The sequence below is a fragment of the Girardinichthys multiradiatus genome, chromosome 9, assembly GCF_021462225.1.
Source record: "Girardinichthys multiradiatus isolate DD_20200921_A chromosome 9, DD_fGirMul_XY1, whole genome shotgun sequence".
NCBI classification, from domain to species: Eukaryota; Metazoa; Chordata; class Actinopteri; order Cyprinodontiformes; family Goodeidae; genus Girardinichthys; species Girardinichthys multiradiatus.
The window spans coordinates 40,573,441-40,599,534 of record NC_061802.1 but is presented as its reverse complement, the minus strand read 5'-3'; the positions used below and the strand labels follow the sequence as shown (position 1 = coordinate 40,599,534).

At 41.5% G+C, this 26,094-nt stretch overlaps 1 protein-coding gene across 6 annotated transcripts in view; it reads left to right on the top strand.

Moving 5' to 3' along the window:
• LOC124874026 (LIM domain containing preferred translocation partner in lipoma) overlaps positions 1-26,094 on the top strand; it is a 211,976-nt gene that overhangs the window by 173,899 nt on the left and 11,983 nt on the right. For all 6 annotated transcript variants that reach the window (XM_047375169.1, XM_047375165.1, XM_047375166.1 and 3 more), the window contains one exon: positions 21,702-21,880. In XM_047375169.1, the coding sequence (XP_047231125.1) occupies positions 21,702-21,880 (179 nt within the window). The remainder of the gene's footprint in view (positions 1-21,701; positions 21,881-26,094) is intronic.

Here is a 26,094-nt window from a genome sequence, read left to right as displayed (position 1 = left end):
TGTTTGAGACCACCAAGGTCATGGATTCCTTGAATGTAATAAAGCTCATTTATCTGGTCTTATTTAAAATAAATTAGCTTTGCTCCTATTGGCTGCTCGCCGGAAAATATTTTCATCCTGCTTTTGTAAAAGATGAGTGCCCTGAGCTAATAGTTATCAGGCAGCATGATTGGCTGATGAACTTTTAACCCCTGCAGTTTGTTTGAGTGTCTTGGAAAGCCTAAATTGTCCCACTGTCCATTTGGCTTTTCTTTTCTTTCAATAGCTTCAGAGTTGAACAAAATCTATTTGAATTATATATATATTTATATTTATATATATATATAAATATAGTTAATCCATTATTATATATATATAGTTAATCTGTTATTATATATATAATCCGTTCTCTTCATGAAGTCTAACTGGGGCTGCATCTTCAAAGACAATTTAGTGAGAAAAACCTGCAATTATTACTGCATTAGAGTAGAAACTAATTTCTGAACTGTTTGGAATGACCTTGATTTCATTATTAGAGGAAAGAAAGAATGTGTGTGTCTGCTTCAACCAAAGTTACTCTGTAACAAGTTTCAAAGCCATTTCAAGGTTTTCCAATCACCGGTTGGTGTAAAGCTTTAACCTGCAGTTACTGATTTGAGTAGATACAGGTTTTTCTTTAGGAACTGTAATTAACAGCATTCAAAATCATTTTTGTAGCATTTCTGGCATAAGTTGTTTATATCTGGAGCAGAGGCAACATTCCAACATGAATGAGTGATTGCTGATTTACTAGTATAAAACAACAACACAAATGATGTAAAGTTGACATTTATATAAGCAGCTATCACCATCAGAGCAGTCAGCATTAGCAACTGTAAACACTAGCCTGTGTGCATTTCCTTGACAATCTAATCCTTTATCTAAATTTGAGATTTTAAAAAGTCTGCCAACATTACCAAGCCAAGCATGTCCATAACAGGCAGAAAATAAAGACTCTGCAGTATAAAACAAAGCCTGCAACACATTTAGCCTTGCTGTTATCATCCTGAAGTTGTCTACAGGTAAATGAGCCCCTTTTCCAAGTTGACTGAACATTTCAAAGGCTGGTACAAACTGCTATCATGTGGCAGAGAGCTACTTTTTGTATCAGAATAAGTGTAATATGAAACAACTAAAACTTTAAAAGTACGACATGGCAATGGAGCAAATTGACTAGCGACTGCAAAAGTCTAACTCTCTGATTGCAACAGTCTGAATTACCAGCTTCTAACAACCTTTGGTGATTTCTCAGACTTCCTTTTGAACACCTCATTGATACTGAGAATAGCTAACCTTGAAATCATCTTCACTTAGTAACAGCATCCACACCAAAGAGTGTTGTGGTTTGTGAAACCTGATTGCACTTAGTTAATACATCCATACAATAATACATCCACTGATCAGAAAAAGATCATTTTTAAAATTGAAATTTCAAACAAAAATTTGGCCCTCTCTGTCTTATATCCCTATCACACTACTGCATATCTGCTTTTTGTTTTATTGGAATTAAAAAACGGCTGAGTCTGCTGCCCCCGCGACCCGGTCCTGGATAAGCGGAAGACGATGAACGAACGAACGAATTAAAAAACATTATGCCATAAGATAATAAAGCTGCCACATGGCATTCCTATTCACTTAAAGCTGTAGCATACATAATTTGATCACAACAGAGACCATCCTGTGACAGATTTTTTTTTTTAGGTAAATAAATTCCACCATATATGCGCCACAGCTTTTACACCATCACCGCACATGTGCACCACTGCTACAGATGCAACTGTGACTGAAACATCATAGCAATGACCCAGTAATAACATATATTTATCTACTGTCATGCTATGCGAATTGTAAACTTACCTGGCAAGACGGTTAACGCACACCTAACTGCTTATTTAATTTAGCTACTAGTTATTTGACCATGTTGGGGCACTGATTGAGCACTAAAAATCCACACCCACATGTTCAGTTAAGCCAATAATATGAGTGAAAAGAGAAATGATACGGGGATGTCACTGAAAATGTATGTACCTGGTCATGTATCAACAGTACACAGTGAATTCTAGCCCACTGTACAGTGTCCAACAGGTGCAAACGCACAGCAAATGGTGAAATAGTGCTGGAAACACATGCATGCTGCAAAATTCATCATTCATGAATTATGCCATCTCCAAAACACACAAACACAAGAAAAACAATGCAAAAGAAAAATCTGGCAAAAGACAAATGCTGCAGTCACAGAAAATAAACAGAAGCAAAAGAAAAAATACAAAAACAGCAGCACTGTTTTCACTGTTCTCGGTATACATGCATAAATCTGAACAGGTGCACATCAAAATTGGCACACGTGCTTAAAAAATGTTACAGGACTTCATGTACCACAAAATCACCTTCATCCTCTCATACTTAGACCCACGTAAGGCATGTTTTCAACAACATACATACATGGCAAGACAAGAAACAGTGTGAAAGCAGCTTAATAGGATAAGACAGTCAGTAGGTTATGATTTTTTTATTTATGTAGCAAATGTGGTAAAAATATTGATGTTAACGTAAATGCTTAATAGAACACTAAATAAATGAAAAGATAAACTGGGAACTGGTTGAGAAGCCACTACTATTTCCCAGATTTTACTTCAGCACCTCAGACAGTCAGACTGCAGAGCTGATCTAATCTGGTACCCATCCTGCAAACTGCTGCTACTGCCTTGTCTACCTGTGTCAGATAACCACATCCCCTCATTTGAATACAAGAGATACAAATAAATGGAGTTTTGAATAACTCCCTGCCACTGAGGAAACTGCAAAATTTACAGGGTGTGACCAAATCAGTGTTTCAGTGTTGCTTAACATAATTAATCCTAAAATGAATTCGCTATTTGAATGTAATATTGTCAAGATGTTACAATCACAACCTCAATGTACTTTATTGGAATTTTATTTAATTAACTATCAAAAACAACCGCATAATTAAGTGGACAGAAACAATACAGGTCCTTCTCAAAATATTAGCATATTGTGATAAAGTTCATTATTTTCCATAATGTCATGATGAAAATTTAACATTCATATATTTTAGATTCATTGCACACTAACTGAAATATTTCAGGTCTTTTATTGTCTTAATACGGATGATTTTGGCATACAGCTCATGAAAACCCAACATTCCTATCTCACAAAATTAGCATATCATTACAAGGGTCTCTAAACGAGCTATGAACCTAATCATCTGAATCAACGAGTTAACTCTAAACACCTGCAAAAGATTCCTGAGGCCTTTAAAACTCCCAGCCTGGTTCATCACTCAAAACCCCAATCATGGGTAAGACTGCCGACCTGACTGCTGTCCAGAAGGCCACTATTGACACCCTCAAGCAAGAGGGTAAGACACAGAAAGAAATTTCTGAACGAATAGGCTGTTCCCAGAGTGCTGTATCAAGGCACCTCAGTGGGAAGTCTGTGGGAAGGAAAAAGTGTGGCAGAAAACGCTGCACAACGAGAAGAGGTGACCGGACCCTGAGGAAGATTGTGGAGAAGGGCCGATTCCAGACCTTGGGGGACCTGTGGAAGCAGTGGACTGAGTCTGGAGTAGAAACATCCAGAGCCACCGTGCACAGGCGTGTGCAGGAAATGGGCTACAGGTGCCGCATTCCCCAGGTCAAGCCACTTTTGAACCAGAAACAGCGGCAGAAGCGCCTGACCTGGGCTACAGAGAAGCAGCACTGGACTGTTGCTCAGTGGTCCAAAGTACTTTTTTCGGATGAAAGCTAATTCTGCATGTCATTCAGAAATCAAGGTGCCAGAGTCTGGAGGAAGACTGGGGAGGAGGAAATGCCAAAATGCCAGAAGTCCAGTGTCAAGTACCCACAGTCAGTGATGGTCTGGGGTGCCGTGTCAGCTGCTGGTGTTGGTCCACTGTGTTTTATCAAGGGCAGGGTCAATGCAGCTAGCTATCAGGAGATTTTGGAGCACTTCATGCTTCCATCTGCTGAAAAGCTTTATGGAGATGAAGATTTCATTTTTCAGCACGACCTGGCACCTGCTCACAGTGCCAAAACCACTGGTAAATGGTTTACTGACCATGGTATCACTGTGCTCAATTGGCCTGCCAACTCTCCTGACCTGAACCCCATAGAGAATCTGTGGGATATTGTGAAGAGAACGTTGAGAGACTCAAGACCCAACACTCTGGATGAGCTAAAGGCCGCTATCGAAGCATCCTGGGCCTCCATAAGACCTCAGCAGTGCCACAGGCTGATTGCCTCCATGCCACGCCGCATTGAAGCAGTCATTTCTGCCAAAGGATTCCCGACCAAGTATTGAGTGCATAACTGTACATGATTATTTGAAGGTTGACGTTGTTTGTATTAAAAACACTTTTCTTTTATTGGTCGGATGAAATATGCTAATTTTGTGAGATAGGAATTTTGGGTTTTCATGAGCTGTATGCCACAATCATCCGTATTAAGACAATAAAAGACCTGAAATATTTCAGTTAGTGTGCAATGAATCTATAATATATGAATGTTAAATTTTCATCATGACATTATGGAAAATAATGAACTTTATCACAATATGCGAATATTTTGAGAAGGACCTGTATATGGTTTTCATGTTTTTTACAAATAAAATCGCAAAATGTAGCTTTTTAGTCTACAGAAAAAAAACACTGCACATCACACTGAACACAACATCCACATGTTGAAACATGGTGGTGACAGCATCATGATGTGGGGTCTGCAGCAGGAACAAGGAAGCTGCTCAGAGCAAATGAAAAGATGTATCTAAGTACAGGTTGATTTCTGTGATTCTTAAGATTTAGGACAACAGCCATAATTTAGAAAATATTTGTAAATATTTGTATTTGATTGTTGCAGAACTTACCACTGTAGAAATGCAGATGGCAAAGCATGAAGTACACATTTGTGACAAAAGTCCATTGGTTGGAGTTTTCAGTGGAGAAGCTGTTTCAGTTATGTTAACATCAGCTGCAGTGAGCACATTCAGAATGGGATAGCGTGCCTGTGTTGGTGTTGGGTTCATCTCTTAGCAAGGTGGGGGAATGTCATCTTTAGAACTGAGCTCAAACGGGCAACACCATCAAATGATCCATGTATCAAAGGCAGATTCCCTAGGGGATCATGGGGACCCGAGGGCCACAGTCAGGGTGCCAGCTGTATTGGGGCCCCTGGCGATGGATGCCCTCCACAGAACAGGACAATTGACTCCCCAACTGATATCCCTAAGAACTACCCCCAAGCTGCTACTGTCATTGACAAAGAGGACATAGGAAACAACGAGACTAGCAGAAAATATCAGAACTCCACTAGAATCCACAGAAAACAAAGGGAAAAGTCTGTAACGTAGCAGCAATATGGTCTTAATCAGAAATGACAGCACACCACCCACACAACTTTCACTACTCTGTGATGGATATCCAGGTAGTCAGATCCAGGAAATATCAGGCGGCGTGGTGCGTTCAGGGCCCTCTGTGTGTTCAGAGTGTTCAGGCTACAAGGCGAGAGGCCACGCCAGGTGTGCCCCCACACTGCTTGTATTCGCAAACACACAGAGGTTCTGCTTTCTGCTGACTTTGTCATCAAATATTCATGGCTGTCTGCATTAGCTTGGTGAGTTCTAATTGAGTTCTGTATATTCAGACGTGATTAACTCGGTCTAATTCCTCAAAGGAGAGAGCCAATTAGATAACACTTGCTTGAATAGGATTTCACATCTTAGTGTGTCTCCAGACTTGCCAAGACAATTATGTGCGTGTATAATTTGTGCTGTACAGTGGGTGTGAGCCCACAGAATTCAAGCAAGTCATTACTTTTTATTACTGACCCGTGCTACAGGAAATGCAGCTGTCCTATCTATTACAGGCAAGTGAGGAAGAAGAGCCAGTGGTGTTAGTATGTGCAAAGCAGTGCAGTGTACTCCGTTTTTTGCCACTGCTTTGCTCCCTCTCTTTGCTTTATTTCTGCACCAGATTCACAAAGCAGACTGCAATAAAAACAGGCCGAAGCAAACTTGATCATAAAGTTCAGCAGGGGGAGAGCAATTTGGACCTATTCTTGAGTCAGGTTGCTGTTGTTGTCGCTTAAGACACAAACACAGAAACTGCAGATTTCATCAGAGACAGAAAGTTTTTACTTTAACTACAAGTTCTGACCTGAGATGTCATTATACAGAACCTTAACGTGACCGGAGGGATCCTGGAATGGCGTCTCTATAATTATTGCCAGTAGTTTATACAAATACATTGGAATAATACTATACTGTGCTTATTTCTTATTGTATGAAATAATTTATAAAACACAATTAAACTTCTGACAATGGACAACATTGCTGTACAGTAAAATGAAGCAAACCAACAAACATGCAATATTGATTGTTAAATCTGGATATAAAAGAAAAAGCTTGTGCAAAATTTGCATCTCATTAGTTGCAGTTATGACATAAAACAAGTCAAGGCAAATGGAAGTTTGTATTTAGTACATGCAAATTAACTGATTAGACAATAGATGTGAGCAGATTTATGTAACGTGTTCTCTTCTGTTCGCCTTCTGACGTGTTTTTGTTGGTCCAACACCCCCAGCGCCCTCGACAGGAGCAAGCAGGAGAGGAGAATCTCTGTGACCCTCTGCTGACCCACCACAATGTCACTCTAACTCATGGCATGAGCGCGCTGCTGCCGGAGTCTTTGTCAGTTTCTCTCTGTAACCAGAGCAGGAGACATTGCCCAAAGTCCAGAGGGGTCGCATTCTGCTGCGGAGCTGAATTTAAGGCAGACAGGCAGGCTGGCTCAGACAGAGAGAGAGAGAGAGAAGGATCTGGGGGGGCCCTGCTGCCACCTTTTTTATTTTGAAGAAAGGCCTGAGCAAGTCATGAGCTGCATGTCAGCCCTGTCTCTCCATGTTGGATCCAGTTTGATGTAACCACGCAGCTAAAATAAGATATCTGAGTGAACAAGTGAAGCATGCAGCAGAGCAGAGCATAGAATGGAAATTTCTCTGGACATGTGCTGTTAGATTAGTGTGTCTGGATGTTAAAGAACTTAAAGCCAATGACAAAGATCTCACTTGATTGGGACTCCTATGGTTCCGATAAGGTTCTTTAACTGGGAGGCTCTGGCAGTATGCAGCCCTATTCCTGTACGTGCTGGTTATCCATAAACCAGTGTGAATTTCTCACACTGACACAGTAAGCAGGGCCGAGCTGAGCCGAGTGGGGCAGACTCACACTCAGAGGAAAACATGGCCATTCCAGGTCAGAGACACCGAAACCTCGGATCACTCGTCCGGACTGAGTGGCGTGTCACAAACCCTCGGTGTGTGACATCCACAGCTGATGGTTTTAAGGTCACTCAGCCTCTGAGTTAGCAAGCCATTAGTGGAATCACTTTCTGCTGCATGACATGCTCACTCACACCCACACGTAAACAAGTCAACATGTACACCTCACTTATAGGCAGCAGAGAAGAAGATTCGAGTGGGTGATTTACATAACACACTCGTAAAAGACAGGATTTTGTATAGGTGTTGAGTCCTGTTTGTGTATCTTCATACGATCCTGTTACTTAGACAAAACAGAGACAGCTGGATGGACTCAGGGTGTCAGAACCACTCACTGGAAAGCAATCGGAGATATAAAACTTTAGGCCAAATGCCAGAGGCTATGGATGTGAACACGTCAGGGCTCTCAGGTGAGAGTCGCGGCATGGGGCTGCAAAACAGCGATCTGGAAGAGCAGAAACAGTGCACTCCTAAACTTCTCCACCTCTATGGCCTGAGCAGACCACAGATCAGGAAAGGGTGTTGCTCCCACAATCCTTCCACAAATGTGTGGAGGTTTAAAAGCAACTAAGCTTCCCTCAACCAAAGCAATTTTCTGGCATTTTCCTCCGGCCAACACCACCATGACTTGGGCCAGAACACAGTGAAACACCCTTTAACCCCTACAAGTGATAAATCTTTCTGCTGGCCAGTGAACTGACTAAAGGCAGCTCCCGAAATCTCTGTCCACTTGCCGCATTTTCTGCATTTTATGGGGCTTAAGCAGAATATCTCACAAGCTGCTTTTCACAGTTAGAAGCAGCTTTTGTTGGGAAACTAAAAGTTCAATCGCAAAAGCATCATTAATGTTTGAAACTTAGAAACTATTTTGTCAGGTCTGCTTCTGAAAAGTACATTTACTTCAAATACTTAAAAGCATGCAAAAATGTATTTCCTTATATTTCTCACATTTTCCCGCAGTTTACGTGTGGGTGTGAGTGAGTTCTTCTCACTACTGGAGGACAGGGATGGGGTGATTCAAAACTGCCTATTTGAAATTAAGTATAACTAAGGTTGTTCTTATTCTAAATAAATAAAATCCTAATTTAAGTGATAGATGAGTGATTCATGTCTAAATGGATGAAAACAATGCCACAGTTCTTCATTCTCTATAACTGAAGGATCTCTCTCTCTCTTAATTTCCCGTTGTTTAATTACCAATAATTACTTGTTTTATGTGTTTACTTGGTTTGATCACTTTGAAGATTTCATTGTGTGCATCTCTAGTAGTTCATAGTCTGTCCTTATTAATGTTTTTAACCTTTGTAAAGCACTTTGTGGTACACCTGACTGTATGAAAGGTGTTCTACAAATAATGTTTGATTGATTGATTGACCAGTCAGAGCCATTTAATGAATTCAAGTATTGGCCAATCGACTGGTACATAGCTAGTTTTATATTTGAAAAGTGTCTTCAGATAACATTTTTCATGTCACTGTATAAATATTCGGAATGTACTGAATTTACCTCCTAATGTTCATGGTTAGCAGTGCAGGTTAATGTTTCCTTAAAAAGGAAAAGTTTTTTTCCCAAATCCCAACTGTTTCCTTGTTGCTGTTGTTTCTGGTTTGGAGCTGTTTCTCTTCCTTTACAGTCCCTGACAGGATAATGAAACTACCTGTTATGCTACAAGCTTCCATGGTTTGTAATTACCCCAAGATTGTTTTTGGAGAAAGGATTACTTTTCATCCACATTAAACAATAAAAGAGAGAGACGCTTCTTGACAGGGTTTGTTAAATCAGCAGACACCTTCCCCCAGGAAGAAAGAGGGTCGGTGTTTTGACTCATAGTTCACCAAGGAGTCAGTGTCTGTTGTTCCCTCCAACGACAGCCAAACAGCAGCAGCACAGCCCAATCTTTCAACAGATCCTTGTTAGATATTATTGAGCTACCTTCACTATGGTGTCGTTAATTCACACAGCCTGGCCTGGCACTGACTATCATATTATGTGAGGGCTGGGCACACAAACACACTCAGAGAGAGTCAGATCATCTGTAAATTTGGACCACTCCAAGTTCAGCGGGCCAGTACATAAATTGCGTGCATTCTCGCTGCACTCTAGTCTGCCTCCTGTCAGTCCGACTTGGCCGTGTGGAGAAAAAGAAAGGAACAGATAGGTGTAAAATCTGTGTTGAAAGTGTTGGCAGAGACTGTGAGCAGCTTAATCTCAGCAATATGCTCCGTCACATTCCCAAGTGTTTACTTTTTTAGCTGAAAACATGCTGTAAGACATTGTTGGTTCAGGCCTGGTTTTACCAGCATCAACTGTAGACTGATTACTTTGTTACATTTCTGATGAGAGAGAAAGAGAGCGTGTTCCCATCCTCAACCTCTGATTAAGTGTATTTATATAAAATCATCAGAGGTTCCCTGTTGAAAGATTCTATTCCACGTTCAGCTTTTCTTCTTTTGGGATTATCGATTGATTAAGGTCTACTTACCAGACATGTAAAAACTGAATGATATATCAGGAATTTTTTTGATCTTAATAGGTCTAAAAGATGGAGCAATTAAGCTTAACCTGGCCATCACGGTCTTCTGTTTGTCTTTAAGGTCTCACATGCCGATTCTCATTTTGACCAATCCTTCATTTTTCATAAGAAATATAAGATATCAATAAGAAAAAAAGAATGTGGTCCAGGTTCCTTGGTAGGCGTAGAAGTTTATCACAGTAGTGTCACACAAGAGTTTATAGCCTGGAAATGGTATGCATTTTATGAACAGAAAAAACTCTGCCTGTCAATGGAAAACAAACTCTGGCTGATTGATTGATGTATTGATGCATCTTTGAAAAAGTATTTCTTCCCTTAAAGGTTTCTTCTCTTTTTTTTGTTATGTTTAAATGTATCAGCCTGTCGAACATAGCAGACAAAGTAAATACAAGATGCAGTGTTTAAATAACTTAATTATTTAAAGGAGAAAAACTATCCAAACCAGCCTGGACCGGTGTGGAAAAAGTGAACTATTAACCTGATAAGTAGTTTTTACATCACTTGTAAGAGTGGCCCACTCTGCCTTGCAGAATCTTTATTTAATTTTATTAGTTGTAAAAAGATTTTGCCGTTCAGTGATAGCCTTGCTTGTGTGACTACATAGTTGTCCTGCTGCATAATTGGGTTATGTTGTGACTATGAATCTGAAAATATTATTTAATATTAATATTTTAATGTTTTATCAAATAATATTTCGGTCTGTTAAGGGTTGTCCTGTGAATACCAGCTCAGTAAGGCGATGGTATTAGGACAAAATAGAAAGGTGTGAGACAAGCTCTGACATTATTGAACAGCACAACTCTGCACACATGGAATGAATTCACACAATTTCTTAAAATACAAGAATTTATTAAGAAAAATAAGTCAACTCAAAGTCAAACATATTTCAATCAACAAACTCTTTACTATGCTAAAACAATCCATCTAAACTACCAAGCAGAATTAAAGAATACCGAAGGCCAATGGGCTATGTACAATATAAACAAGTTGATCAAAGATGATTGAAAACCATGACCAAAAGTGTGATGCAACATTACCATGCAATGTTTATGTCTGAGAACCAAGGATTATCTTGAAGAATCTGGAAGTGAAGTTGAGTTAGTCTTGGAACCAACTTAGGCAATAATCAGCATACCTTTAGACAACCATTCACAATGCAAGATCAGATAAAATATTATTTTAATAAAATAATGTTTTAAAGAATGATCTGCTGAATAAAACCAACCTTCTGGATGACAAATTCTCAATGTTGTCTCATTAGCTGCCTTTATTTATTGAAATAATATTTAAAGAAATATTTAAGGAAATGGTCAAATATTTAAGAGGTATTTTGGAAAAGAGCCAATCTGATCAATCTTCTGTGTTTAAAATCACTCAAGTAAAGTTTGTCTTAACTTTAAAAACACACAAAGAACACAAAGCTGAGCACGTGTGCTGCAGATAGCCTGCTAGCACTAAGATAGCTGAGTTTCACACAAGCAAAATCAAACTTCATAAAATGAAAAACGTTTAGATCATTTCATCCTAAATATCTCTGCCCAAACCCTAACCTCGTAAGTGAACCATGCTGAGGAGGAGTTGTCCGGGCGACGACGAAGTTTGAAGAAAGCTCTGTGAACAAAAGGGTTAGCTTCAGCTAACCTCCGTAGCCGTTTGATGGCACGGCCCGCTCTGTCCGCTGACCAAACAGCAAGTTACTGGTGACCACGGTGATGCGTCCGTTGTCTTCCTTTGGGAAACTGCTCTACTCTGAGTCGTAGAGACCGCGTCTCTGCCGGGAACTCTCTATAACACAGCTTGATTCTGTAGGCCTCAGAGAGAAAAGTCAAGCCAGGTTTGTACCTTAATTCCCATTCATGAATGAATCTACTGGATACACGAACAGTGATTCATTTGTACTTATCTTAGTGCATATGATCGATGATCGTATGACACTCTCGGATCCGGTTGAAGAGTTTATGTCTGTTTTCCAGCAAAGTGCCTCCCCTATCCCGGTCCCGCAAAGGAGCAGTGGAAGAGAAAGGACCATTGGAAAGGTGGAGGTTTTATACGGGCAGTGGCATCATGGGAAGTCCGCTGTTACCCCCCTTTCCCCTTCTGAAGTTGTTCTGGAAGTTGGTTAAATGCAATTTATTTTGAAAGTTCCAGAAAAGTTTGTACCGGAGTTTGGATGTTGAAATCCATGGCTGTGGTCCCAACAGTTATAAATTTATGGTTCCATCGATTAGCTACTGGTAGTTTTTCATCAGATGTACCAGGAGAAACACCTTACGAAATCTTCCACGTTTCTCTCGTCATTCAAGTCAAGTCAAGTCAAGTTTATTTATATAGCGCTTTTCAGCAACAAGGCACTCAAGGCGCTGTACACAAGTAAAAATATTACAAAGATAAAGAAAATCAAACAACAGAGGTAATTAAAAAATTAAAGAGAATAGAATGATGGATAAGAAAACGAAAGGAAAAATTTTTAATCTTGATTTAAAGCAACTTAGGGTTTTGGTGCTTTTACAGTTTTCTGGGAGTTTATTCCAGATTAGTGGAGCATAAGAACTAAAAGCTGCTTCTCCATGTTTGGTTCTGGTTCTGGGTATGCAGATTAGATTTGAGCCAGAAGACCTGAGAGGTCTGGCTGGTTGATACACTGACAACAAGTCTGTAATGTATTTTGGTGCTAAGCCATTCAGTGATTTATAGACTAACAGACGTATTTTAAAGTCTATCTCTGAGCTACATGGAGCCAGTGTAAGTACTTTAGAACCGGGCTGATGTGCTCCACTTTCTTAGTTCTAATGTGGATGCGGGCCGCAGCGTTCTGGATCAACTGCAGCGCTCTGATCGACTTTTTAGGCAGACCTGTGAAAACACCGTTGCAGTAATCAATTCTACTAAAGATGAACGCATTAATTAGTTTTTCAAGGTCCTGCTGAGACATTAGTCCTTTAATCCTGGAGATGTTCTTTAGGTGATAGAAGGCCGACCTAGTTACTACCTTTATGTGCCTCTGAAGGTTCAGGTCTGAGTCCATCACTACACCCAGGTTTCGAGCCTGACTGGTGGTTTCTAGCTGTATTAACTGAAGCTGTGTGCTAACTTTTAAACGCTCTTCCTTTGGTCCAAAGATTATTACTTCAATTTTGTTTTGATTCAGCTGAAGAAAATTTTGGCCCATCCACCCATTGATTTCTTCTAAGCATTTACCCAGAGCTTGAATGGGTTCATAGTCACCTGGTGACATCGTAACGTATAGCTGTGTGTCGTCTGCATAGTTATGATAACTTATGTTGTTGTTTATTAAAATCTGAGTTAGGGGGAGCATGTAGATATTGAATAGGAGGGGCCCTAAGATGGATCCTTGGGGAACGCCACATGTGATTTTTGTGGTCTGTTGGGATTATGATTATTGATTGAATAATCTTGATCAATAATTATAATTACAAATCATAATCTGACAAAATCAATTTCTTAACCAAAAATCCTCATTTACGAATCGAGACAAGAGAGGTTTCTGGTGTTGTAATTGTGGCTCAACGCCTCTGACAATTACAACCGTTGAATACTCCGTAATAATTAATAACTATTGCCGGAGATGTCACTGTTTAATCGACCGTTTCTGCCGAAACGGGTGGAACTTGAACCTTATTTTGACTGACACATCACTTTTGCACACAATGAAACACCAAACGCTCTCTCTTTATCTATGTGAATATTTATTAATTTTCACTTACTCAACATGCAAAATTCTACACACACAGGGGTAACACATCTAAATAAGCAAAATCAACAAACGGTAGTGGGTATGTATTGAGTCAACCAGCAGTTTATGGCACTACAGACGAAGGGAGAGGATATGAAAGGGGGTGTGGTGGCGACTGGTGGGGGGGGGTTGGAGCGCAGCTTAGAGTGTTTTTTATGATCTTCTCATCATAAAACGTCCCCCTAACTCCTGAACACAAAGGATTGATAACTTTTGGCGGCAAGCTAGCACAGTGAGATTGAAGACAAAGGTAAAATGGAGAATTTTACCATGAGGTCGTCTTAACAGTCCAGTCTTGCAACGCACCCGCGTTCAGATAGTAAACACAAACAGCTCGAGGACACGGCGGGTCCCGATATTACATAACACATCAAAGTTTCAACAAGCAAGGTTACATGCACATATTCAGAACTCATGAGACCCTAACCAGCGATTCTGATCGCTTCTACAACCTCTGACCCTGCCCAGGCCTTCTAATAAAGAAATAAAAGATGGGTTTTACTTGTGTCGTCTTCTTCCAAGTGAGGGAATTCGAGCGAGGAAAAGTGGGGTTAAGTTAATGTGCGTCCACAATTAACTTCAGGGGAACGGTCAGTCTTTGTCCTTTGGTCTTCTTGACAAAAAGGAAAAATATGATCTGACCATCAAAGTCGACTTGAAAATGAAACACGGTAGCGGTTCGTCTCTCCGAAACTCCGTGTCTCCAGTTACGTGTTAACTCACGTCTTCGATCGGCAAAGTGAAATCTCTGGCCTTCTTAGTCCAAAAACTTCAGTTATGAATGGTTCGTTGTCCAACGAGAGAGAATGAATGAAACTCTGGACAGAGTTCTTCTCTTAAAGTGACGCGCTTCAATCACCAGACCGATTTCTAGCAGAAGGCAAGTTTTCAAACATGAGCGCCTCCTATATAGCACCCTGTGACGTCAGACTGGGGACGCCCAGTCATATCAGTCGCAATGCTCGATGGGATATGTAGGAGCGGGCTGTCCTGGGTACAAAATGGCTGATGCCATTGGAGGGGCACAGTGACGTCCAACAACGTGCAGATAATCCAATACTCAGCAAACAAGTGGTCCAACATGGTCTCTGATGTAAAGTTACCTACTGACACAAAAAAGTCCCTGTCCTTCAAGTAGGATTTAAACCAATTGAGTGCTGTACCAGAAAGGCTGACCCAGTTTTCCAGGCGCTCTAATAAAATGGAGTGATCAACAGTGTCGAAGGCTGCACTAAGGTCCAATAATACCAGCACTGTGGTTCTTCCACAGTCTGCATTTATACGGATGTCATTGAACACCTTGACAAGAGGAGTCTCTGTACTGTGGTGAGCAGGAAGCCTGACTGAAAGACATCGAAGCGGTTGGTTGTTGTTAGGAAGTTGTTTAACTGTTGAAACACAGCTTTTTCAATAATCTTGCTGATGAATGGGAGGTTTGATATAGGCCTGTAGTTCTGTAGTAGCAGCTTGTCCAAGTTGCTCTTTTTCAATAGAGGTTTGATAATTGCTGTTTTCAGGGCCTGGGGGAAAACACCTGACAAAAGGGGACGTATTTATTATTTGTGTTAAATCAGATGTTATTACAGGCAAAGTTTTCTTAAGGAAAGCTGTGGGTAAAAGATCAAGACAGCAGGAAGAAGAGCTTAGTTGCTGTACGATTTCTTCTAAGATTTTGCAGTTTATTTTGTGAAATTGGGAAATTTTGTCAAAATCGGTTCTAGTTGGAGACAACATTGGTAATGGAGTTGATGTGGATGAGCTGACTGCCCCTCTGATCTTGTGGGTTTTTTCAGTAAAAAAGTTAACAAATTCATTGCAGGCCCTGGTAGAGTGGAGTTCAGATGCTACAGTTACAAGAGGGTTTGTTAACCTGTCGACGGTGGTAAATAATGCACGAGCATTGTTAATGTTTTTGCTGATGATCTCAGAAAAGAAGGATTCCCTTGCATTTTTCAGTTGTAGGTTATATCTGTATAGTCTCTCTTTATAGATAATATAGTGAACCTGGAGTCCACTCTTTCGCCACCTGCATTCAGCTTTTCGACACTCCTTTTATTCACTTATGACTGGTGGAGCACTTCTCCACGGAGACATTTTCTTCCCAGAAACAACTTTCACTTTAATTGGAGCAATTGAATCAATGATGTCCGAGATTTTAGAATGAAAGTTATCTACCAGCTCATCTACAGTGTTACAGGGCAAAGTGGTGGTAGAAGAGTAAATCTGGTTAAAGGTTTCAGCAGCACCGTCCTTAAAGATGCGTTTTCTTATCATGTCTCTATGGCAAACTGAGTCATTGCTGATGATGCTTTCAAAAATAACAGAAAAGTGGTCAGATAGAGCAACATCAGTTACAGATACCTTGGAAATGTTTAGACCCTTAGTGATGATCAAGTCCAAAATATGTCCCTGTTTGTGTATTTGCTGTTTAACATGTTGAGTCAAACCAAAATTTCTAAGAGTGTCACATAGATCTATTGCACTTCTGTCTTCAGGATTGTCCATGTGAATGTTGAAGTCTCCCTCAATAATTAAACAGTCATAATCAACAGATATCACAGATAAAAGCTCATTAAAATCACTGATAAAGTTTGTTTTGGACTTAGGAGGCCTGTAAATATTCAAGAACATGGTTCGGACCGGGCTCTTTACCTGGAGAGCCAAATATTCAAAAGAGTCAAATTTGCCCAGAAATACTTTTTTTACACTCTAATAAATCTTTAAACAAAGTGGCCACCCCTCCACCTTTTCTTTGCTATCTGCTCTCCCAAAGAAAACTGTAGTTCGGAGGCGTCGCCTCTATCAGAATGGGAGCTTCATTAAATTAATGTAACCATGTTTCTGTTAAAAACATAACATCAAGATCGTGGTCAGTAATGAAGTCATTGATTAAAAATGATTTTCCTGACAGAGATCTAATGTTCAGTAAAGCCAGTTTATATGACTTAGTTGTTGATATTAACTCTTTGTCTTGTTGTACCTGACAGTTTATGGCTTTTTTTGATTGTTTATTACAGTCTCTTATCCTTTTGACTTTGCTCTTTCTGTCACGTATAAGCACAGATATTTTACAACTATCTCCTGTTAGGGGCCCAAGTTTTTCCTGGACATGCTCATTTCTGATAGAGTTACCACTGGGGCCCAGACTGTATCACAGAGAAGTGATTTCAAGGTCCTGATTAGGAGATAGATTAGAAGGTGGTGGAGGTCTGCGGCATTTGGAAAATGTTAGTTTAGTAGCACGGCCTCGGCCACGGGGGGTGTTGAATGAAGAGGTCAGAGCCATTTGGGTCCCAATCTTAAGAACTCCTTTCATGTTATCAGAATCCAGTAAAGCAAAAAGCGGGCTTAGTGGGGAGATGGGAGAGTTCTGTGCGGTTTGGGTCGGGGTCTGGGGTGAGGGGGGTTTACCGGGGGTGTCGGTCTGGGTCTGGGTTTGGGGGGATGGGGGTATAATGGGGGGTCCACTTCTCCTATGGATTTCGACGGGGACACCTTTTGTGATGACTTCTCTTTCTCAGCCAACTGGCTGATTGTTTCTGCTGGAGCTGGAGGCAGCGTTATCATTGTTGGTGATACTCCATGTTCTCTGCTGAAGGTCAAAGCTGCTGGCGGATTATTTACTGAATAGAAGAGATTAGATGTGAGACGTCTGGCTCCTGGCTTCTTCAAACAGAAACCATCTTACTTGAAGAGTTGTCTTTTTTCCCAAAAAATATTGAAGTTGTTGATGAAGTTCACAGGTGTGGTAGCACATGTTTTTTTCAACCACTTATTAATCATCAGAAGTCTCGAAAAAATCTCATCTCCACAGAAAATTGGTGCAAAGGGTCTGTTGAGAAACACCTTGATATTGAGACCTCCAACAATATTCAGAAGTCGAGTGAAATCCTCCTTCAGTCTTTCTGAGTTTTTCTGAGCCACATCATCCATGGCTCCACAGTGTATAATAAGGTTTTCTAGAGACAGGCGCTTTTCTGTGATTGTAAGAATATTCTCTGAGATATCAGAGACCACGTTACTGGTACCAATCATAACTTCTGTGTTTTTCTTGTTGCAGAAGTTTTTAATCCCATCCACAGCTGTGTTGCCCACTATTAGGGTTCTTGGTCTGGTGGGGCGCTCTTTCTCTGGCAGCTTAGGAGAAGACTGTTTAGAATGAAGGTTGTTCTCAAACCTTTTATTGATCTCAGAAGATGGATCATTTTCCTGGTTTTCATTCTGTAGTGGAGCAAATCTGTTCTGGAGGGGAATTTCCAGCTGTCTCACTCCTATCAGTTGTTGTGACAGCAGCTCGCTGTCAAAGTCTCCTTTTCCCAGGTGAAACGGGGGCATTTCTCTGTAATCTGGCCATTCTTATTTATTTAATTGCTGAGATCTTCCAGTGAGTCATCCATCTTGACTTTTTTGGGCATGCCCCTAAAACATGCCAGGGTGTTCTGCCGGTAGGTTTATTCTCAGTGTTCTGATAGCCGGCTGAGTTGTTGAGCTGGCTGTCACTGTTTGGGATCACAGGCAGAGTTGAATCATCGTTGACCCCCATATTCATCTCCACATTCACTTCTAGTCAGTGGATTTTCATCTCCAAAACAGCCAATTTCTGTAAAGGTTTGTTGAAGTCCTCTGTGGTGAAAGGAGGCATTTTGTGCTGATTTGCTGGTGTCAACTTGTCCTGCTTTCGAGTTCGATTATAAAAACATCAAAATCCTTTAGAGAAAAAAAATTAAAATAATAATAATCCTTGGGAGTTGCTTGTAAGAAGTAGTTTTAGTCCAATATTTCTGTAATTTTGGCTAAGAGATAAAAAGTTAGGAGTAAAAGAATGCAAGCAAGCAGGGAGCTTAGGAGAAAAGCGTCTGAGCAGGAAGAGAGGCCGAAGTAGCAACAGAATATTCAACAGAATATTTTCATGAAATTCTTGGAGATCAAGATGTTTGTTTTAACAAATATGACAGGGGCCTTTATGTTTGTCAGCAGTGGTTTTGGACTTGGAAGTCTCCATGGAAGCCATCTTTGTCTCTTGTTGAATCATAACTGATGCAAGTGACGTCTGTAGTGCTTTAGACGTTCTGGGTTCCTACCTCCAGGATTACTCCACTCTTGGAGTAATTGTGGTAGGTCAGCCACTCCTGGGAAGGTTCTCCACTGATCCATGTTTTCTCCATTTGTGCATAATGGTTCATATTGTGGGTCACTTGAGTCCTGAAGCCCTAGAAATGGCTTTGTAACCCTTTCCTGACTCATAGATGTCAATATATATATATATATATATATATTTTTGATCTGTTCTTGAATTTCTTTAGATCTGGGCTTGATGTGTCGTTTTTTGATTTCTTTTAACCTTGATCATGTTGCCAAACAGGTTCTGTTTAAGTTTTATGATTCTGCAGGTCAGGCTGTATTCCTGCCTAATTCTAATTAGTGAAACTGAATTTGACTTTCCAAAAAACACATTTAATTACAGTTTTATCATGATTTAACAAGGGTGGCAATGACCTTCACACCTAAGGCCAGGGTGGCTTGGATAGCTTTTTCTCTTAATTAATGAAATCAGCATTTGAGAACTTCTCTTTGTATTCAGGTTATTTTTTGTGTGATGTTTAAATTTCATTGAACTGGCGTGAAAAAGAAAACAAGAAATGTGTAAGGGGGTAAATACTTTTTTACAGCACTTTATGTAATTGGTGATCTTAAGTGAAAACAAATAAGATAATCACGCCTTTAAAAACCTGCTAGAACCAATTAGTCAGTATGTTACTGCTTGTTTCTTTGCTAAGTTAATTTTAACTTTAAAACACACGCCGTTTTACTCTTTTCCCTCATCTCGTTCCTTTTTTTACCAGTCAGTTGTGTCGGACTCTGCCCTGGAACCTGTAATTAAATAGTGAGAAGCCGAGCCGGACTGTGACTTAAAGTTTTAGAGCAAAAGGAGATGGATTAAGTCGAGAGAAACGGGCCACAATTGACTTTAACGCACTTCACTCACCCCTCGGTTCAGCAGGAGGCTGTCTGACCTAAATTCAGTTTACCTCATCTGCCTAGACATTTGTTTAGCCTTCTGGGCAAACACTTACACAAATGTATGAAGGAGAGAAGTGGAAGGGATTGGGGGTGGGGGGGGTTAAAAAGAGAATACGTATGCTTGAGTACATCACATGTAGTGCAGGAGAAAAAGCAACATCCGGACATGTGCAGACATAGACAGCCCTCTAGTGGCAGACTGCAGAGCGACCGGGACGTGTGAGCAAGAGGGCACGGACTGATTTATGCAGAGGCACTCAGACCGTGAGTGAAAGTGGAGCCCAGCCAAAGGACTGGGAGCACGTGCACATTCCTCTGTTTTGACATAAGGGTCAGGGTTTGTGTAACAGAGCAAATAAATGTTACCTAACCCCAAACAAGAGGAGTCACAAGCGACAGCCGAAACAACAGGAGCTGAGCAGAACGAGCGAATTGAGGTCATAGAATCTTACCATCAGAGGAAACGAGAGGAAATTTTTGTCTTTTTAGTAGCAAACTCATTACAGTGGCCCGGAGGATCAGTGTGCTGTGAAATCATATGCTCTAGTTAAGCTAAACAAGGGCAAGGTATTCCCACATGAAGGCCAGATGAGAATAAGGAAGTAGGAATTCAGACAGACGAGTTGAGGATGGTTTAGTCCTGCTTGGCCCCGGTATCTTACTCACATTCTCAGGTTGTAAATATGCCCCCACCCCCTCCCTCGTCCCCTCCATCTCCCTACCTCTGAGTCTGTGTGTGCGTGAGGCAAACCTCAAGGGTTCAGAGCAGCGAGCTCATTAAAGGCTTTATTCCACTTCCAGGATCGCGCAGGATTGCAATATGGACATTGTTTACACACAAATGTTGCCCTGGGAATAATGTTTATTTCTATTACCATCCTAGAGGAAGAGGAGGAGAGGGGGGGGCGGAGTGCTTGTCTGCACACATTGCTTTTCATGAAATACAGCCTCTCCAGGAGTGCTTTGAAGAAACGGCCGTTTTTCAAACTGCTTTCTTCTACCGCCTTGGGCCGTGCATCAGCTGCCCCCCCTGCCTTCCTTTACCCTTCCAGGGCCACACCATCATGTTGCAAGGATCATATCAGGAGCTGGTTTACATTGCAGGCAGGACGACTCTTATTCTGAGGAGAAAGGGAAAAAAAAGCTTTCCCCGCTCATTAGTATGTAAACTATAAATGTCAGTGCGTGTGAGACGCAGCCGGAGCGGGGAGGATGGCTGGGAGCTTTACCTCGGCCGAGCGGTCACATAAGTGTCATTTTAAACGGCAGGGCCCCGCCAGCGCATCTGGGAGGCAGCGCATGACGCAGCGCAGTGTTGCTACACACCCGGAGCTGTGTTTGGAAACACTGAGGCAGCTTGCTACTACAGCAAGGGCCAATGGGAACAACTGAACCGTGCACTCTTTAGCCCAGTCAAGCGCACAGACAGAGGGAGGGGGAGCGCGGGGGGTGGGTGCCGCAGAGATCCAGGAAATGCCTGAGCGAGAGGCTGCGACAGCAGGGTCCATCAGCTCACACACAGCCTCATCAAGCCACACATTGATCACCCTTCCATGATATATTCTCCCCCCTTTAACAGCGCTACCATTTAGAGAGTCAGTCGTTATTTATGAAATATTGAAATAACAAATAGCCTCTCTGGGCAGATATTAAGAAGAGAGATGCCACATATAAGTCAGGGGCGAGCGGCCACTCCTGTAGGCTGCATGCCCAGTTGCCTGGATGCAGAAAACCTGCAGTCATCACAAAGTGGAAATATTTACAGGGCTCGCATAAGGCAGGCAGGATGGAGTGTGGGAGAAGGCGGCTGAAAAATTACTGTGTTTGTGTTGGGGGGGGGGGGGTTGTTACTAATCAGATTCTTTCAGCTTCAGAGGCACTTAAGGACAGCTCACCAAAAGGTCTCCAGTGAGGAGCTGTTTGTTGGAAAGGCAGAGGGAGCAGAGTGGTGCACCAGCTGGATTCAACTCATATGTTCCACATTAGAGGATGCTAATTAAAACCTGCCTAAAATCTGTTAGCCATTCATCAAATGTTTTAAGGCTTTTGTTGCATAACCATGTGTGTATTTGTGTGTTTGCAGAATACTCTGGAGACCTGCAACCACTGCAGTAAGCCAATAATGGAGCGCATCCTGCGGGCGACAGGCAAGGCCTACCATCCTCACTGCTTCACCTGCGTGGTATGTCACCGCAGTCTGGACGGGATCCCTTTCACTGTGGACGCCTCCAACCACATCCACTGCATCGAGGACTTCCACAAGTAAGGAGCCAAACTAGTCCAAATACAGTATTCATTCCTCTTCAACTTTTCCAGTCAAAGGTTTGTGTATGACAGCTTTGACATTCAGTTGCTTTTCTACATTGCAGATATATACAGGGGTTGGACAATGAAACTGAAACATCTGGTTTTAGACCACAATAATTTATTAGTATGGTGTAGGGCCTCCTTTTGCGGCCAATACAGCGTCAATTCGTCTTGGGAATGACATATACAAGTCCTGCACAGTGGTCAGAGGGATTTTAAGCCATTCTTCTTGCAGGATAGTGGCCAGGTCACTACGTGATACTGGTGGAGGAAAACGTTTCCTGACTCGCTCCTCCAAAACACCCCAAATGTGGCTCAATAATATTTAGATCTGGTGACTGTGCAGGCCATGGGAGATGTTCAACTTCACTTTCATGTTCATCAAACCAATCTTTCACCAGTCTTGCTGTGTATTGGTGCATTGTCATCCTGATACACGGCACCGCCTTCAGGATACAATGTTTGAACCATTGGATGCACATGGTCCTCAAAAATGGTTCGGTAGTCCTTGGCAGTGATGCGCCCATCTAGCACAAGTATTGGGCCAAGGTAATGCCATGATATGGCAGCCCAAACCATCACTGATCCACCAACATGCTTCACTCTGGGCATGCAACAGTCTGGGTGGTACGCTTCTTTGGAGCTTCTCCACACCGTAACTCTCCTGGATGTGGGGAAAACAGTAAAGGTGGACTCATCAGAGAACAATACATGTTTCACATTGTCCACAGCCCAAGATTTGCGCTCCTTGCACCATTGAAACCGACGTTTGGCATTGGCATGAGGGACCAAAGGTTTGGCTATAGCAGCCCGGCCGTGTATATTGACCCTATGGAGCTCCCGACGGACAGTTCTGGTGGAAACAGGAGAGTTGAGGTGCACATTTAATTCTGCCGTGATTTGGTTTTATGTTTTTTGGATACAATCAGGGTTAGCACCCGAACATCCCTTTCAGACAGCTTCCTCTTGCGTCCACAGTTAATCCTGTTGGATGTGGTTCATCCTTCTTGGTAGTATGCTGACATTACCCTGGATACCGTGGCTCTTGATACATCACAAAGACTTGCTGTCTTGGTTACAGATGCGCCAGCAAGACGTGCACCAACAATTTGTCCTCTTTTGAACTCTGGTATGTCACCCATAATGTTGTGTGCATTTCAATATTTTGAGCAAAACTGTGCTCTTACCCTGCTAATTGAACCTTCACACTCTGCTCTTACTGGTGCAATGTGCAATCAATGAAGACTGGCTACCAGGCTGGTCCAATTTAGCCTTGAAACCTCCCACACTAAAATGACAGGTGTTTCAGTTTCGTTGTCCAACCCCTGTACTATAGACATCAAAACTATGAGGCAAAAAATATGGAATTATGTAGCAAACCACAAATTTTAGATTCTTCATAATAGCTCCCCCCGCCCACTTTGATTATTGCATTGCACAGCCTTGGCATTCTGTCGATGAGCTTCGTGAGGTAATAACCTGAAATCGTTTTACAACATTCTTGAAGCAGTTCCCAGGGGTAGAAATGCAGAGCATTAAGAAGACCTAAGAGCACAGCTAACAGGTCGCGAAGGAAGTTGTGGAGAAAAAGCAATGATAGGATTACTCAGTGAAACAGACAAGAGGCTCATGGTGGCAATTAGAGGAGCTACAGAGATCCACAGTTCATGTGGGATAATCTGTTAATAGGACAGCTTTTAGTCATTGACTTCACAAATCTGTGCTTGATGGAAGAGTTGCAAGAGTCATTGTTGAAAGAACACTATAAGAAGTCCCAATCCAAATTTTTCACAAGCCATGTAAGGAAAAAACAGCAAATATGTGGAATATCTAATCAGATGAGACCCAAATAAAGCTTTCTGGCTTACATTGATAATGTAAGCTAGTATGGCTGTGTGGCAGAAAACTAACACTATGCATCACCCTGGGTGCACCATCCCCACATTGAAACATTGTGTTGGCGACATAATGTTGTGAGAATGCTGTATTCAGCAATGACATGGGAGCTGGTCAGAGTCGATGTGGAGACGGATACAGATAAATACAGGGCAATCCTGGAAGAAAACCTGTTAGAGGCTGCAAAACACTACGTTGGAGGTTCTCCTTCCAGCATGACAGCAACCCTAAACATACAGCCAGAGTGGCCCAGTCAAAGTTCCAACCTAATTTAAATTGAGAATCTGTGGCAAGACTTGAACATTGATGTTTACACTTGCTCTCCATCCAATCTTACTGGGCTTGAGCTATTTTGCAAAGAAGTATGGGTGAAAAATGTCAGTCTGCAAATGTTCAAAGCTGCTAGAGTCAAAACCGAAAGACCTGCCGCTTGCAGCGAAAGGTGCTTCTACCACACCTTTCAGATTTTTAATTCTGAAAAAGCTGAAAACCAGGAATTATTTTCTGTTCACTTCAAAATGATGTACTTCTTTTTAAGTGGTAAAATCCCAATACAATGCTTTAAAATTTGTGGTTGCAACGTGATAAAATGCGGAAGGACCATGAATATGTTTGCAAGGTACTGTGGGTAAAATGTAGGGAATCACCAGTGATTAAAAAAAAACGTTGTCGCTGAATATAGGGCTTTTTTCCCCACATGTACTCAAATTAAAGGCTAGATATTTTTAGAAATTTCAGTTGCAATAACAAATGACTGTATTTGAACTCTTTCTCTACTTTGGTACCTGGGGTTCCACCATATAAGGCTGGCACTGCAGGTACTACCCAGACATTGATCTATAGAGCTCTCTGGATAAGATCTGCACCAAATCTGGTCCTTTTGAAACAAACTATTGTCTTCTCCCACACATCAATGAGCTTTGGAAAAGGTTTAGTAATACCCATGTATGATAGGAAACACTATGCAATCACTGCCTTCTGCATCGTCTCATCATGTCAGCAAAATGGGATGCTCAGAGTCACAAGCTGATAATGAATATTTCCATTTCAGTTGAATATTTTCTGTCCTTATTGGGCATGCCGTTTAGTTTGTTTATCTCAAGCCACTTTCAGTAAAAACCTGGTAAACTGGTCAAATGCTTTCTGTATATTGGATGAGAAAACTTTGCAGGTAGCTGCCAATAGCCAAATACGTCCCAAAACAAAGAGAAAGTGAGGAGGATAACAGGACAGAGACCAGCCACCGGTGCAGCTGAATGTCCATGTAGCTCAGTGTGTTGGATTTTAAAAACACCATCAGAGTTGGGTCTGCAGATTGTTTTTTTTTTGCCAACGGTTTGTTATGCACAAAAACCCGATTGTACTGCTTCAACACGCTGCACTGGCATGTTAACTGTAGTACTCTTCGAACCGGTAATACGGACTCAGACCTCCTTGATGGGAATTACTGTTAACATTTTGAGAAAGCCATGTGATCCTGAGATGTGGACATGAATCTAATGGTGCATTCCTGTCATTGTATCAGACATCAGGGATTGCGTAAACACCATCTTACCAGAAATGTTTTTTTGCTCAGTGACCAGAAGGGAAACAGAAGGAAACTGCTGGCTTTCAGTGTATGTGTGTGTGCGTGCGTGCGTGTGTGTGCACATTGTGGGACAGCCGCTCCAGGGCCACTGTAATTCCACATGGCACGTGTGACATCAGCAGTCAGGCCTTTGTTTCGAGGAATTTTTAAGGCCCGGCCCATGCTGATACTGCATGGCCGTGGTTCCCCAGAGCCACGTGAAGCCTTTACTTCCTGACTCGCAGAGACTGAATAAGAATCTGTATTAGAGGAAGTGTTCGCCTGACTTCTGGTCACTGAACAGGACCTATAATCTCAACCTGTTTTTCAGATCCTCATTACTTTTAGAAAAACCTCTTCTCCTTTAGACAATTCTGGAGTTACTTGTGTAAAGTCTTGTTCTGTAAATGCTGCTCTGATTGTTACCTATGAACTGTTAATGTAGCAGATCCCTGACTTTATGACCTTATATCTGTTGTTGGTCAATGAGACAGTCTGAGAATAAATTTGGTGGTGGTTTAAGAAAACATATTGTATACCAATGTTTGTATGATTCTTTGTTCTTTGTCAATAAAGTTATTTAAAAATGAGCTACAGATGTTCTAGTTGATCTTGGTACAACTGTTTCACATTTTGTCACCTACCACCCCTGAAGCTAAATGTATTTTATTGAGATTTCTTATTGTGGCAGCTCAACACAAAGTCA